At 37.9% G+C, this 17038-nt stretch overlaps 1 protein-coding gene across 11 annotated transcripts in view; it reads left to right on the forward strand.

Moving 5' to 3' along the window:
• Positions 1-17038, forward strand: part of LMO7 (LIM domain 7) — an 87972-nt gene that overhangs the window by 18650 nt on the left and 52284 nt on the right. For all 11 annotated transcript variants that reach the window (XM_072410684.1, XM_072410668.1, XM_072410691.1 and 8 more), the window contains exons 3-4: positions 1298-1368; positions 2494-2563. In XM_072410684.1, coding sequence (XP_072266785.1) covers positions 1298-1368; positions 2494-2563 — 141 coding nt within the window. The remainder of the gene's footprint in view (positions 1-1297; positions 1369-2493; positions 2564-17038) is intronic.

Here is a 17038-nt window from a genome sequence, read left to right on the forward strand (position 1 = left end):
TTTGCATGTAGACTGTCATAGGTAACAAATCCAATAAAGAAGGGGGTTGTCCAGGGATGGTAAAGCCTCGCACAGACATCCGACGGGTATCAGATGATTGTTGCTGAAAATGGTCTTTTGTGATCCTTTCCGTTAACCGATAACAAGCTCTGTATACACAGCTGCACACTGTTCAATGGAGAAGGGAGGGGGGAAAGATGAGGTAGAACCCTGCTATGCTGTCATTTAAAAGCATACACATTGGTCATTCACGAATCTACTGTAACGGTTTGATGAAAGTTTGGGGAGCACTGTACTCCTGTCAGATTTTGGTCATATGTCTTGTGCAACTATTATCTGATTTGTGTAGCCTAAGTTTGGGAAGGAAAGTTCTGGTATACAACGTGAAGCTGGAATTTTGGGTTGGTATCCTTCAAGTGGAAAAAAATATCTTTGATAATCCTTTATAAAAATGGTAAGCTTTCCTGAAAAGAATGATGGAGCATCAAAGTATTAGTTTTAAAGATTCTGGGAATTATTACTGATAGAATGGTGCAATGCAGGGGTGAACAGATACATGCAAATTTTAGGAACATGTCCAATTTATTCTGGTTAAGCTTTCAGACACCTTTCAAGCAGTCAGTCAGAATGTGTTCATGATGATAAAAAAAAATCTTTGGGAATTTATACTGCCTTTATGTAACGCCGATAAATACATTACGTAGTTCAGATCGTCCTTGACAATGTCGAAATGCAATGATGCAGTATGGTAAGAAGCTCTTTGGTTATTAGTATGAGTTACACTAGACATCCATTGGTGTCCTTCAGCATGGCAGTGGAGCCTAAAAGATTTTTTGATAAACTAGCAAAGCATTTGTAATTATTCATGTTCTGAACATGCAGGAAACATTTGCAGGGTTATCAGCTAAACTCCTCTGACAGCTCAGTAATAATCTACATAAGTAATATAGTTGTATGAGTATTGTACATTTGTAAATAAGTTTTACTGTGCAGACTCTGAAAATTTTGCCCCCAAGGTAAGACTGGCCATGGAGTGCCTACAAAGTGTTTTTTTTTTTCTAGCCACTTGCTGCATTTCTCCCATGGCACACCTACTTATGTATGTCACAATATTTCTATCTGCCAGTTTTTATAGTTGATTCTCCTGACTGCCTTTTACTGTCTGTGTATTGTAGCAGGTTGGATTTTTAAAGTAATAAAACATTCATTAGGCATTTTTTATTGTATCAGTATTTTGTCGAAAATATGTTGTAACACCAATGGTATCAACTAATTTTCAATTTTCATCCTATTGTAGGAAGTTACAGGTAAAAGTTTTGAAAACCAGAATTTTCGCTCTGCACTTGAAAATGGAGTACTGTTTTGTGAGTAAGTATCCAGGCCAAACATATTTGGCATTTACATTTTAAAGAAAAAAATGCAGGGTGTGTAATTTCTAAATCCCTACTGCAACACAATGAAATAAGTAAGTTCCCACTAAGCTTGTTTAAAGCATGCAGACAATTTTTACCTGGACCAGCACGCCCCACAGGACTGATGGCATGTCAATGAAGCCACACCAATAAAACTTTTTAAACAAACTCTCAGTATCTACATTTCAATCGTTAGCCAGGCATTCTTAATCCACAGATTTAGGTTTTGATTTTCATAACGTGTGAAGGCCGATGTTTTACATAAGTTATTTCTTCATCCAGAACCTCACTCTGGACCCATTGTTCAGCATTTTTTCCAGAATCATCCCCTTTTGCATGTATGTAGCTGCCCCAATATTTCTATAGGGAACCATACTCATAGTGGCATGTAGCAGTCCTGAGGTGTATGGCTTTTCCCATAGAGATGTTTTCAGTGACAACTGCCAGGAGTAAGATTAACACTCATTCTGGGGAAATTCCCTTACACTTATGTGTCTGGGTGCCTTTGTTTCTTTGGGATCCTTTAGAAACCATGTAATTTTTTTCGTAGGGGAGCCTGTCACAAAGTAAAATGTTTATATGACTGGTCTAATATTAGCAACGCCAATAATTTACTTATGGGTTAGTAAGGCTAAATCTGTTCTGCATAACTACAAGTGATGTAACTGCCCTAAATTGTTAAAGGTAGTGGCTGGGATATGACTGCATGAGGCTAAAGTATTTTGCTTTGTGATCAAATCACTTTAAGGGCCAAACTACATTGATGCTGCTAGTGCATTATATCGAAGACATTACCCTAGCTGGAACTCTGTGTGCACCATGATCGCAAACCTAGCTATCAAGTAGGGTTGGGTTTGCACTTGCAGACAGTGACAGCTAGGGTTTATGCGTTCACTAGAACGCACCAATATGCTTCAATGTGGTTATGCTTGAATAGGTATATAGGCCTGAATATATGGATTGTGCTACATTGCATGCTTTAAGAAGTGATCCTTAAATATGGCTATAAATTACTAGGGAAAAAACAACAAATAATCCCTGTTTGTATTTCACTCTTATTTTGTTTTTCTTTTATACTTAGCCTTATTAACAAGATCAAGCCTGGAATCATTAAAAAGATAAATAGGCTGTCAACGCCTATTGCTGGTTTGGTAAGTAGTTTACAAAAATATTACTCATTGTTGTAATGCTCCTTGTCTACTAGCTAATGTTCTTATGGTACCTAGTAAGAAATGTTGCTTTGATTGGATGGTTGCTTTCATGTTGGATTTGCATAGGAATTTGTGTTATTAAAATTATTTCTTTTCAGAGCTAGCATTAAAGGGTCAGAATTTGGAGTCCCACAATGAACTATAAATGTGATATTCCTCTACTTACAGCAAATACAATTTTGCAGACCTTAAGTATATTAGCTGTTGGGTGCTTTCTGTAGCCTTTCTTTATGCGCAACTGTTTTTGTTTATTTTTCCTGACCTCGAGGTTAAGCTCTTCCCACAAGAGCTTGATATGCTTGTCATCTGGCCTTTGTGTTGTCTGGCATAATAAAGACCATAACCTGTCTTCTGTTTCTTGAAAATGCTTCTTGTCCTTCCACTAGTCAAGTGTCTAATGCAGCTGCTGGTGTCACTGTCATAAATTGGTATATTTTATGGTTTATTGTTTATATGCTCTCTTACCAGAAATGAGGCAGCTCTATACCCTTTATATTTCTTTCATTATACCTGACAGTTATTCGCTTTCTGCATTCTCATTTTCAGGCAAACACCTGGTGTTTGTGAAGGTTAGTAAAGGCATTTGCAAATTCCTTTGCTGGCTTTTATAGTCATTTCTGCACAGAGGTCTACTGTTTATGTTCACCACTGTTTGGAGGACTCTTACCACCTTAACTTTTGCAATGCATTTTAAAGCAGAACCTTAGATCTCCAGACCTCTAGACCTGCACAGACTGTTTGTCGGACATAAAGAGGGAAACTAAACTAAAAACTGTCAAAAAAATTAAATAAATAAAAAAAAAACACTTGGCTTCAATCCCGCAGGGCAGTCCGATCATCTGGGGGTGTCTTGCATCAGGTCCCGCTTTGTCCCAGAGCCCTTGCTCCAGGCGCCGCCATCTTCGTCTCTTTTCCCAGTTTCCTAATCCCAGGTCACCCAACCCAGGCGAGAGATCGAGTGACATAGGATGAGGAAAAAACTTGTCGAGCTCACTGCGTATGCCTGAAATCGGCAAATTACTCTTTGTGCGAAAAGGCTCCTTCTGCGCATGCCTGAGGTGCTCGGGCATGTGCAGAAGTAGCACCCAAGAGCCTCCTGGGATGTGTGACATAGGTACCCTGGGAGGCTCTGCGTTCTCATTCATTCTTGATCGCCTAGGTGAAAACAACAAAATTTTTACTTTACATAAAGGGTTGTCTAGCCTTTTATGTAAAGTGAAATTTCTGAGTTTAGGTACGCTTTAACTGACAGTGATCCATTCAGAGATGCGTTGTTACTGCTACCATCTCTCACCAGTCCTTCCACCTTCACCCAGTCTTTTGGGTTTGAAGTCTTTTGCTTCTTGAATGACGGAGCAGGGATGATGCAAATCCTGCATATCTGCAAGGGAGTTGTTTATTACAAACACAGAGTTGTGCCTGTGTTGCTTATTGTACAATGCTACCCAGAAAAAAAAAAGCTATGGTGGCCCTGTGGAAAGAACTTTGAACAAAATAGACTTTGTGGTCTCTTTGGTCATGGAAAAGCCTGTGATTTTCACTTAGCAGCCATTTTTGATACAGAACTCTGGCAATGCAGTACAAACTCAACACCGCAGAAACAATGTGGAGTGAATAATCCCATTCTAAGACGAGCACTAGTGAAAACTTGAATTTGAATTTTTCTAAGCCCCGTGAATTTCGTAGTGTTCTGTATGAGGTCTTTAAGGTGGTGGTGCCTTCCAATTATTCTGTCTTGAAACGGAAACTGGGTTACTGATTCCACTAAATGGTTAGCAGGCTAATTGTACTCACTTCCTATCTGTATTTTAACACATTGTAGCTAAGTAATTACTTAGCACATTGTTGTGTGACCTTACTGATGCTTTCTTTTTCCTTTTCATGGATTATTTTCTTCCTGCCTTTGTTTTCCTGTCAAGTATGGTTTGGTAGACAACCTTTTCCCTAGCACTAAATGAAGTGCAGATTTGGGAATATAATGTATGTAGGAATTTCCACCCACACTGTTACATTTTTTATTCTTTTACATCAATGCCATGTTAACATGGGGGAATATGTATTTTATGTTCATATTTGTGCTTAGATGCTTGGTAAGGTTTTGTGATGTGATTGCCTGATGCAGCTGATTTCAGTTTTGTCCTCCATCTGTAACGTTTTCTGATCGTTGCCCTCCGTGTTTTTGATAAACATGCATGTGTGGGTGAATGTACATGTAAATATCCGTATTTAATATGCAACTTCTCATCATTTTAACCTCAATTTAAGACTTGTTTAATTTCTCAAAATGTTTACCCTTCTTTTCATTAGCTAGGAAGAATGTTCCTTGGCCCTGTACAATTTTAAAAGGAAACTCAATCTAAAAATGTGAGCAGGTATATCATATCCCTTACTGCAGAAGGGACAGACTCTCTCTATACTGCAATAAAACAAACTTACCTAGGTATTTTTTAGTGCTGAAGAAACATGACATGCCCTCTCTGCAGTAAAGAACCTGCCCTATTAGTTTTTTTAAATGTTTTAGTTTTGTTTGCTAGGTGTCACTTATTGGCCTTACTGTTTTTTTACTAACTGAGGTGGATTTCTTGTGGTGTCTGCTCTTTGGCAGAATGTTTACCTTAAGATATTGATTTTCTTTGAGGTTTATCACAGAGATGTTAAGGCGTTTGCAGGGCGTGATTGTCTTATGACTACATAGAATAAAAATGTTTTCTATTATGTATACATGACTGCTTTTGCAGTGTATTGGCATCAAAATATTAAAGGAAAGAAGCAGCCTAAAGCTGCGTACACACTTGCAATTTTTCTCGTTGGAAAGGATCTTTCACGATCCTTTCCAACGACAAGGGAGTGCATGATGCATGAACGGTGCTGTACATACAGCACCGTTCATGCTCTATGGAGAGGGGAGGGGGGAGAGCGACGGAGTGGCACCCTGCTGCGCGCTCTCCCCCTTCCCTTTCATTAGGATCGGTTGTCGTCCATCGTCCGTGGATCCGGCAGGACGGTCGTTCGGACGATGGACGACACCGACTGTACACACGGCAGATTTTCGCCCGATATTTGTCCGATGCCGATTATCGGGCGATAAAAATCTGCCGTGTGTTCGTAGCTTAAGTTCCACTAAATTGCTAAATACCCACACTTTTTTTTTTCAAATTCTGGATAGAGTGAGGAAGGATTAGAGATGCTGTCAGGTTTTACTGTTTATGATATGAAGGTTGTCTCATCAGGACAGGAAGTAAAGAAAACTCTAAAACCGCAAAAAAAGTGCAACTTAAGTAGTTGTGTGTATTTGATATATTTCCCCCACTTCCTGTCTGTAAAAGGTTGTTATAAAAACAAGAAGTGATGAAAAATCCTCTCTAAAAGTGCCAAGCATTGGAATGAACAATGACCGGGCTTCTAATCTTTTCTTTTCTATTCAAAATAAAAATTTCCCATTGTATATATTTCAGATTTGTTCACTCGGTTTAAAAGCATACTGCTATACCGAAAGTCTCTGTATTGTGTGTCTGTGTGTCAGGTCCTTGGGTTGTTACTGATTGTGTTCACCCATCATCTTTGTAAAGTAGAAGCAGGTGCTGTAAATGGAGTACATGAGGAGCCAATGTTTACAATCTACAAGCATAATCCTGCATTTTAATTGTTCTGTGCCGCACTGTGAGTTGTGTTGGTGTGTGTGGTGCAGTGGGTGTAATGTTTTGTTACTGGATTCTGATGGTTTACTTTTGATTTTGAGGGACTAGAACAGTACTGATTTGGTTTCCTGCTTATTGGCATACAGTGGCACACTGTGCCTACAATTATTTTTTAATTATGCTATTATTCTCTGAAGTTTTAATCTCAAAGCTAGACTTAAAACTAGGCTAATAGAATGTTGTTGTGAAAACAAAACTTGTCATACTAGGATATGTCAGAATCTCATCAAATTTTATTGCCATGATAATGTACAACAGGTAGACTGGATTTTTAACCTTGATCACAAAACATAATGTGTTTTTATACAGTTGCAATCAAAAGTTATCTTTAAAAATGGAAACTGAGATTGATAAATTGTAAATATATTTGGATTCTATAGAGAAAAGGATAATTGCAATTTGAATAATAAATTGAAAAATTACCATAATTACTGTTCAAGTATACTAAATGAAGACGAAAAAGAAGGTTTTGGGGTATGTATATGGAACAAATAGGAGTCCAGTTTTAAGATTTTGCCCTCATTGGATTGCAAGGTGTCCCTTTAACGGGCAGATATGTGGAAGTTCATCCAGCTTTGCTTGGATTGTTCTCATTAGTATCTTCCCCAAAATGTTTTTTTTCCTCTCAGTTGGGGGAAGCTGAAAAGCAAAAAGTGGGGCAATCTCCAGCAAATTTAGTCTTCCCAGTTGTGGGTGCCATAGGTGTCCAGTAACCCCTGTAATTGTGTTGATGTCATTTATATAGCGCTGCCCTGCTATGCAGCGCTGTACAAAGTGTTAGCTTTCTTGCATATATTTTTTTTCCCTACTTTCTAAAGCCCACAGATTTTATGTCCAATTTTTCCTTCGTCTTTGTGTTATATCCCAACTGTCCAGGGCACCTGTATTGTGACCTAACTCCCTAGTGTCCCAGGTTTTGTACGGAGTGTAACCGCTAACTGTAACTGCAACCACTGCTACTTCCTACCACCTGAAAAAAAGGACATAAAAACATTAAACCATTTGTGGTAATGTTAGTTAAAAGGTAAAACCACTTGCAAAAACATGTGATCTAAACCTTGTACATCAAATCTACACTCTGGTACACCAGGGCTCTCCTGTGGTCAGCAAATAAATTATCTTCAGAACTAATAACAGATGGTGCATACGGTAAAGGAAAGCTCTTGGTGAGAGCAAGCAGCCTTTCAGTTCTGCTGGAAGAAGAACTTCCAACCGTCCCAAGCGGAGTTGACTGGCTTCTGACTGATGGTTCTCCGACATTATACATAAAGACCATGCTGGGCAGTTGTCTATTAATAGCTGGGTGGCAACTGAAAAGTGTTGTCTGGGGAAGACATGTTGCACGTAGCCCTAGTTTCTAGGTTAACTTGGGGGAGATTATGTACATTTATAACTTTTGAAAATGCCTAATGTAAGCAGATATGTTTGCAAACATCTAAATCTATTGTATGTTGAAAATTCTATCAATTTTTAGAATGTCCAAGCTACAGCACTTCAAACAGTGTGCTAGTCTGAACGGGCACAAAGTGATTTTTGTTTGTAATGTGGAATTCACATGGCAGATAAAAGCAGTTTTGGAACTAGTTATACTCCTAAACTTGTAACTATTTTCAGCCATGTTAGGTTACTAAATAGCCATTAATGATCGGAGTACACAGAAAAAATATTTAGCTGGGAGGTTTCCCTAATATATAAAATTTAGGTTGTTGCCTTTTATTGTGTTTTTAGAAGTGAATTAATATTTGTCAGTAACTTACTAACTAGGACCTGTCACTGTGTCTACAGAGAAGGTACAAATCTTCAATGCATCTTGATAAAATACTTACGATGTGTGTAACTGACATTTCTCTTAACAAAACCCTGTTCATATACGAAGAAACCCCACTCAGAGGTACTGGTCTATTTTAAAAGCTGGGGAAAAGTAGAGAACTTTGTGACTGTGGGTCAAAAAAGAGGAATCTGATTTATCACCATTTTTGTTCTTTTTATTTTCGGTTTCATTTTCTTTTTTTTTAATATGACACTGTAAGACTCTTAATAGTAGGCTACTAAATAAATTATATTCGACCCCTTAATGCACTAACCAGTGTAGTGTAAAGGAACATAAATGCGTTTTGTTTTTCTTATAGATTTAGCACTGAAAGTAGGCCAATGTGCTATTCAAGAATTAGGCTTTAAGCAAAGTTTGTATTCAGTAACTTTCTTATTTACGAAGGATTAATGGAAAAATGATCCTATAAAGTTTCCCTTGTTCCAAGTAGTGCTAAACACAGGCATATACTCAACATAAGGCATTTACCTTGTTGACATTGCAGGGGAAATAAATACAAATGTGGAGATTTCTGTAGTGCTTCTTGATAGATGTATGCAATAAACATCAAAAGGTGGTGGCTAAATTCCATTTTGTATAGTTGGCCAGGAAATGAATGCCTCACCCACCTGCTGTTTCAAGTATAACTATTGGGTGAGGAATATTTAGGTTCTCATTGGACTTGTTTCAAAAATGCTAGTTATGTAGATATGACTTCAAGGATTTAACAGTTGGGCAACTAAGTGGATGTCTTGAAAAGGCAGTATGGTGGCTAGCACTCTCCTGTTGCAGCACCAGGGTTCCAAGTTTGAATCTTATTTGTGTGGGTTTCACCTGTTTTCTGCCTTTCCAAAAATCCATTGGTGTGTGGGTTGACCTGAGACTGCTAGAATCATTTGATTATGGTATTGGTTTTGTGATTTGTTTTGAAGGACTGTTGGTGACATTTCTATAGACTCTTTGAAGCCTTGCAAATTGTTAGTGCTATGTAAATGCACAGTAACGCCAATATACCGGTATCCTTCCTAAATAAGCAGGCTGTTTTTATAGCTTCACACAACCTTCACAGAACATAGTGAACTTTATTATGGGTACCAGTAGTTCTAACAAGCATGTGAACTGTGGAAGTGGTGTTTCTGTAGTATAACATGGAGACTTTTACTGTTAAGGCGAATAAAAATAATTTTAATAAAAAAAAAAATAAAACATTGTTACATTTCAACACTTGCCATAACTGTCCATTTCTTTTTCTGTATCTTTTTTTTTTTTTTTTTTCCTTTTTGCAGTGTTAAAGGTGTGACTAGAATCTTCAGTATCTGACTATTCTGGTTGTGTTAAATGCCTACAGTTTGATGCTAAAGATTCCATGGGCGGTGCTTACAGTAGCTATTATAGATTTATTTTCCTTCCACATTTCAATGTGTTGGTTGCAGGTTTTTGTCCTGAAGAGAAGACCCTTTTCCAGCTCTTCTGGTAATATACTGCGTTTTCTAACACGGCTTACTGTTTCACTCTTGACTAATAAAATAGAACATATTAATATTGTGGAACAATTCAGTCCAGTCCTTGTCGCAGTAATCCAGCTTTGTAGTTGGGAAGACTTTCACTACATTCTTTTGGAAGATCCTCACAACAGATCACTGACAGGTTGGGGAGGAGACCAGAGTACTCCAACACACTCTCTAGGGCAGGCATGTTCAAAGTCAGGCCCGAGGGCCAATTGCGGCCCGTATTTAGATTTCCACTGGCCCGCAGCCTCCGTCAAAAAAACAATAATATGCGGCCTGCCAGCACTGTTGACCACAGTATAAAATACATGCATACAAAAAAGATATTTTATATCTCATTAGAGTTGACCAACCGCCTTGCAGTTATTGGCCCGCTACTTGGTGGGCATAATCAGCAGGACAGGAGTCCCCATGTGTGCACAGGTAATCCCCTACGTAATTATAGTGGGAGTGTGCTGTGCAGAACCCGCACAGACCACACCCACACTAACCCTGAGTACTGCTGAATAGTCGTCCCCCCTCACCAAATCTGGCCCTCTTTGCAAAAAGTTTTGACACCCATGCTCTAGGGCAATGGAGGGATTCCCTCTTACAACAACCTTTTGAAACTCATTTGATTTGGGTGTTCTTTCAGAAAAAGTTGCTTCAGCATTTGCAAAAAAGTGAGAAGATCCCATCCTGCAAAGAACTTAATTGCAGCCCTCCACCTGTATATCTTCCACACATAACAATGTGTGACAATTATTTAAAGAATTATTTAAAAAATTTATTTTTTCTCTTTATTAAATCCAGATGGACTCCAAAAAATCATTAATCCTTCCATAAGAAATGAAGGATAACAGCGATTTAAAGTTTTCCCCCTTTCCTGTGAAATCTCATCGGATCTATTAGTTTCTTTTGGACCTTGCAGGTCCTCAATGGCAGTTAAATGTTGAGGCCTTTGCTGATGCCAGCTTGGGCATAAAGTCTTATAGATAGGCCCCATTTTCTTGTTGGATATGCAAATGTGGTTTATGCTAGATTGTAAGCTCTTCAGGGCAGGGTCCTCTCCTCCTGTGTCACTGCCTGTATTCTGTCATTTGCAACCCCCATTTAATGTACAGTGCTGCGTAATATGTTGGCGCTATATAAATCCTGTTTAATAATAATAACAATAATATGCTGCTGGACTGCTTTTGGAAGTCTTTAAGGTTAATGGCTTCCTTTGTCTATTCTTGGACAATGAAGGAAAATAAATTGTTGTAAGATTAAGCCTTAAAATCCTTTCCTTAGGGAACACGGGTGCTCCTTCCCTGTTTGGTTATGGTATGGCTCCCATGGTTACAAGGCGGAGGTATTTTCGTCCTAGGAGTATGAGCCTTATGAGTAAGTACTCTTAGTACAAAACACATCAAGATCAAGTCATGCTTTCCTGGATTTCCTGTTTGTAAGTATTTTCCAATGTTTTTCTAGCAGTTTGCTCCTTCTAGCACAGACCTCTTCTAGTGTTGTTATATTCATACAGCTTTGCCAATATGTATGGCGTTTGAAAATGCATTGGGTAGATTGGAGTAAAACAAGTGCGATCTTGGAAGTCCAAGCAATATTGGCTTGGTTTTGCTGGTTATTGATTGTGATTAATTCATATTCATCCTGTTATGAATAAATACAGGAATGTATATTGTATCCTATCACTCTTGTAATGCAGCATATAAATATTGTAAAAAATGAAAGGACACCAAGAACATAGCTGCACAGGGTGTGGATTAAAGCGATGTAACATAACTGTCATATCTTTTTCCTTATAAGGATTTCTACAAGTAATGAAGGTTGCTTAATACTCTATATACATGTACAGGTGTTGATCTTGATCTGTTGCTAGGCGATGGTATATTGCTACAACAGTAATAAATTCCAAGATTCTATGTCAGTATGAGTGTGATTGTAAATTACCTGGGCCTGTCAATGCAAAATTGATTTCTAGCTCCCAGTTGTAAATATACATGCCCTTGACTTTACACTGTTGAAAAGAATTCTTATATTTTGTTTCAAAGATAAGCATGCAAAAATGGAAACTCCAGCTGTCTAGAATCACCCTAGAGAATATAGATTAAAGATAAAGCAAAAATGGTGTTAATGGTCCTCTTTGAGTTATTGTGTTAGGGAGTGTATACATGGAAATATGTGTGAACGTGTGATAATACTGATATATATATTTTATTTCATGTGTAAGAGAATTCTTACGCAAATAACCCATTTTAGTATACACCTCCTTTATTATGACACACCTACCTGCTGTAATATAAACAATTCTTTTCAAATGTCAATGCCAAATGTCATTGTTGAGTGATTCCACATTTTTCCCCTGCTTGATCTGAACAAAACATTTCTTTAGCTAAAACAAAGTAATTTTATTTTTGGAGTGGCACTGTTATTTTAACTTTGATTTTTTTCAGTGAGGTGATTAGATGTAAAAATTTTGATTTGGCAGCAAAAAATGTAGAACTTCATATAGAAATGAGCAAATCACAACCCAGTTTTGCTAACTTTGGTTGGATCGGTTTATCGTATGGTGCTTATGTAGCTGAGCCGACATAACTGGTTCAGACCAAGACTGCTTAGAAATCCTTTTCTGTCTGCTACTATTGCTTTTCGAGGTTGCTTCTATATGCTTCCACACTATGAGCTAGGGCTGTCTAATTCCAGTCTTTGGGAGGCATAAACAGTCATGTTCTGACTCTTTGCAAACCATACCTTACTAAATATACTGCTCACTGTTATAAAAAAAAATGTATCCTGACCCTAGAGGACTGGAGTTGGGCAGCACTGCCATAAACACTACCGTTTTTAGTCCCAGTAGATGTAGAATCCTACTGTATGTCAGGTTACACCAGAAATAGGAAGTGTGGTCTTTCATCTTTGGAGCTAAAAGTTGCAACATTGCAGAAATTATTGTCAGAAAAATGCTATATTGCCTTTTTACAACAGCCACAATGTTGTCTGGGTCACTAGTGGAAATAAAATGCCAGTGATACAATTTACACTATCGGACCCAAAGAAATGTAAACCCAGCCTATGCCCATTTTTTGTTGCTTGTGGCTTTTCATTTAGAGAAATACAACGTGTCTTATCAGTCCATAGTCAAAAACTAAAAGTCCATACTACCACATCCAAAAGCCAACATGTACATGAGGGGTTTGTATTTCCATACCACTTAGAGAACCATGAGGGCTAAGGAGTGCCAAGTCCATTCCTCAGTGTAAATCACGATACCTATTACATTTAGAAGAAGAAACCATAAAATGTTATATCAACCTGCCATGAAGGCATTTGTGGAATTTGCTATTATAAGGTGAGTGCTGTCTCCCATGGTCCTCGTGCATGGTCACCTTCTTGTGTGTTGGAAGATGGCAGGAAAGTCACATCTGCTTACACAGGTAAAGGACAGTGCAGGGGGTGACTGTGCACCATGTAAGCTAAGGAGAGCTGCCCCCTCCCTTCCTCCTCCACCATACATACTCCATAGCCAACCACCTAGGTTCCTCAAACAGGGATCCATGGAACCCTAAGGTTCCTCCAGAGGTTGCTAGGGGTTTCTTGAGCAATGAGCAATTTGTGCCTTTTAGGTCAGTTTCAACTGCCACCAATGATCATTTTGGCTATTTGTAATTGTGACATTATTCCCACTGGCCAGCCATGTAAGAGGCATTATTTCCACTGACATCACACTAGTTTGACATGTTGACAGTATATGTATATATCCAAGAGGGCAATATTTGCAGTGTTAAGCATACTGTAGAGAGGAGTCAACATATATCCAAGAGTGGCAACCAGGGCCTGAGTTACCAATAGAGGGTGATGGGAAATATAATGATAGGAGGCCACTCCAGGGTAACACCTGTTAAAGCTGGGCCTATGAAGTGAAATCCCTAAGATTGGCCATGTTTCATGAGACTGGTTAAAAATCTGTTCAGTATGACAGGCCAGGATACTTCCCAAAAAATGGGTTGGTAGATTTCCTTGGAACCTGTACCTGTGATCTGCCATAGAAGATTGCAAATAGACCAGCTCCTGATAGTGAAAATGCCTATTTCACTCCAGATGCTTGAGTCCTATTGTGTGGCCCTAGATTTTCACAGCTATATGATGAACTTTATAGGCCACCTTTCCTACATTAACCTCACAAAGAGCTTCCTTTTTGGAGGCTTGCAAACAACTAAACAGGGTCTCCAGGTTGCAGCATGTAGACTGGGCCTGCATTCAGACCCAAAAACCAAGAGATCACATTTATTTACAATTCAAACAAAAAAATGATTGCCAAAAAATCTCTCCTACATCTCAGAAATCACTATATCTGGTATATCCCAATTTGATTAAAAGTTCAAGAATTTTACCCACATAAACAATAAAATGTTTTCCTTGCCCGTTTTATTAATTTTTGCTGCCTCTTTAGGTATTTCCCTTTCTTATATTAGAGAAGTGTATCTTTTGTGGCATGTATAATCCTACTGGAAAGCTAATAAATTGGCTTCCTAAGAAATGTCATTCTTCCTCAGTTGTAAGATATACAAAAATATGTAGCAGGTATGTGAACCATTATACAGATTTCATTACGTACTGCTGCAGAAATCTCTCGTACATGATTAGACATATGAATTGTTGATTCTAAGAAACATGTCTTAAATTGTCATAGAAAATGACATTTGTTATGAAAAGGTTTTCAGAAATAATGTGAATTTCTCTCATCACCTTTAAAAAGTGGCAATAAGCCAGCTGAAAATAGATCCCTGATCTACGCACTTATTCTTTTTCGGTTGTACTATGGACACTTTATCCCACAAACCTGCCTGAATTGTAGATAAATGATTACAATTGAATAATCTTATTATCAATTATTTTACCTTTTTGTTTATTGTCCATGTGTAAATACTTTTATTTGTACATATTGAGGGTTACAAAGCTGAACACCTACATGTATGCATCTTTCATGTATATTTTGACTGGAGTTCATGCTGTGCTCCAACATAAACAAAACTACAGTGTACGCCATAAAATCCGTTATTAGATTTAATTTTGCACCCTATTATTATTATTAAACAGGATTTATATAGCGCCAACATATTACACAGCGCTGTACATTAAATAGGGATGGTACAAAATGGTACAAAAGGAGCATAAATTGTCCCTCAGCTCTTCTCTGATTTACTTGACTTCCAAAGCAATCAGAATACTTAGTAGAAAATCTTGCTCTTGGGAGGTTTGTGTCCCTTCTTACTTAGTTAGGCAATAAAGATGACAAACTTCTACTCTAGCCTGTCTGCTAAAACATTCCGTAAACACTTATGATTTATTGAATGTCTTCAAGGTTTTGTCCCTTAAAAAAACAGAAAAAAGTAAGCGTTCTATGGATGGCTTGTAAAGCTCCTTGGTAAATCCCATTGTCTTCTTCTATAGCTTTTAAGAAGGAGTAGCAGCATGTTGATGAGGTTGTCCTTTTTCTTTAAGAATATTTACAGTGTTAGTATTTGAAATCCTACACCATAGGACTTAAGTTCAAAATTCAAATAGGGGTATGGACGGCTTGCTTTAAAACCTTTTTTACTGCTTGTTAACAATATTAAGATATTTAAAAGTCTTAGTCTTGTGCACTACATGTATGTACATTTTACACTGTACATGTCGGAATCTGGTAAAAAAAAATGTTTTACATTGGTGCTAAGCCCCAAGGTCTCCAGTTGTAACCACTAATGGCACAATGTATACAGCAGTGCATAGCATTTGTCCCATGCCACTATATAGTGATTTTGAGGCAATCATTTTGAATATAGGGAATTGTTTGTTTTGGTTTTCACTTTAATGTTCTGTTGCACAAAAGAAAAGCCCAGACAGATTTGCTCATCCTTACTAGAGAGTACTTTTTTAATATGATTGACTATTCTTTCACATATTGTCTTGTACACGTGTTTATCATAAAGTATGGTAGAGATTTATATTTGGATTGTGTGTATGTTTTAAATGGTTTTCAGCTTTAGATGTTCTTTTGACCAGGTAACAAATAGTTCTCTCTGCTAGGACAACTGGTACGAAAGACAGTGAAGGGGATGTTTACTATACATTAAATGTTTTAACTACTTTAAAATTCTGAAGAAGAAACTCCTAATGAGTTTAAATAGAGTAGTATATATAACAGTATAGTAAAAAGTTATGATTTGACTTGATATTCCTCAATAAAGAAAAATATAGTACAGGTTAATATTAAGTTCATGAATGAAGCAGTTATCACCCCAAATTTTTTCATTAATCCAAGTTTAATATGAAGTGGTGGAAGGTAAACTTTCTGTGGATCATTGAGTGATTTATGCTACACGTTGTACTGGCCAACAGTGTGTTCAGGTCTGGGTGGCAATTCTTTTACTTTGTAATGGTTGCCCTCATCACGACTGTTCCACAGGCACAGAAAGCACATATATTTTTGTATATCCCAATTGCAGGCCAAGAAGGAGTGTCACCACAAACGTTCCACTTGTGCTCTGAATAGGTAATCAATTTCAAAATGACCTCCATGGATTCGTATGTCTCTTTTATTCCCTCGGCATGAGCAAGAGAAACGGAAGGTTTTTTTGTTACCTTTATGCACCAATACAGTTTTCAGTCTTGCTTTGCTTGAGTCTATGAACAATTTCCACTTCTCTGGTATGTATTTGCAACCTAACTCTATCATCGGACCACTCACGTTGGTACAGAAGCAAATGTCGTTTTCCAGCTTGTACTAACCTGCAAACTTTGTGTGATGATCCCAAAAGTGTGAAGTTGTTGTTCCTTTTTTGTAGCAAATTTCACTCCTTTAATCTGCAGGCTAAGAGTTCTTCTTTGACAAAAACAAGTCCCTTTTTGGATCATCTAAGTCTGATTGGATTATAAAATGTGGCTTACCCTCTTCAAATTGTGGTTCATAACATTCCTTAACATTGACATCATCCTCCTGTTCCTCATCTGACATGTCACTGTCAGTAACAAATGTAGGAGGGACTGGCACTGGATTCTCTGCATCATGTGGCCCTGGCTTCAGAGCAGATTCACAATCAACATGAAGGGTTTTTGATTTGATCTTCTTTAAAAACCCAGCAATTTTACTAATACAGAAGTAGCAGTCTGAGTGATGGTCTTTTGGCTCACACCAAACCATAGGCACAGCAAAAGGCGTTTTATTCCTTTTCCCATTCAACCATTGTGTTAGGCCAACGTAACACACCTGACAGCAGATATGAGGTGCCCAGCTTTTATCCTGGTCTCCAATTTCACATCTAAAGTAATACTTGTAAGGAAATCTCACCCTCTTGTTTAGGTTCTTGTGTTGATCACACGGGGTATACTTTCCACAAATGTAGCAAAATTTGTCCGGTTTATTAACACAGCCGCC

Source organism: Pyxicephalus adspersus, chromosome 1, assembly GCF_032062135.1.
Source record: "Pyxicephalus adspersus chromosome 1, UCB_Pads_2.0, whole genome shotgun sequence".
In the NCBI taxonomy this organism is placed as follows: domain Eukaryota; kingdom Metazoa; phylum Chordata; class Amphibia; order Anura; family Pyxicephalidae; genus Pyxicephalus; species Pyxicephalus adspersus.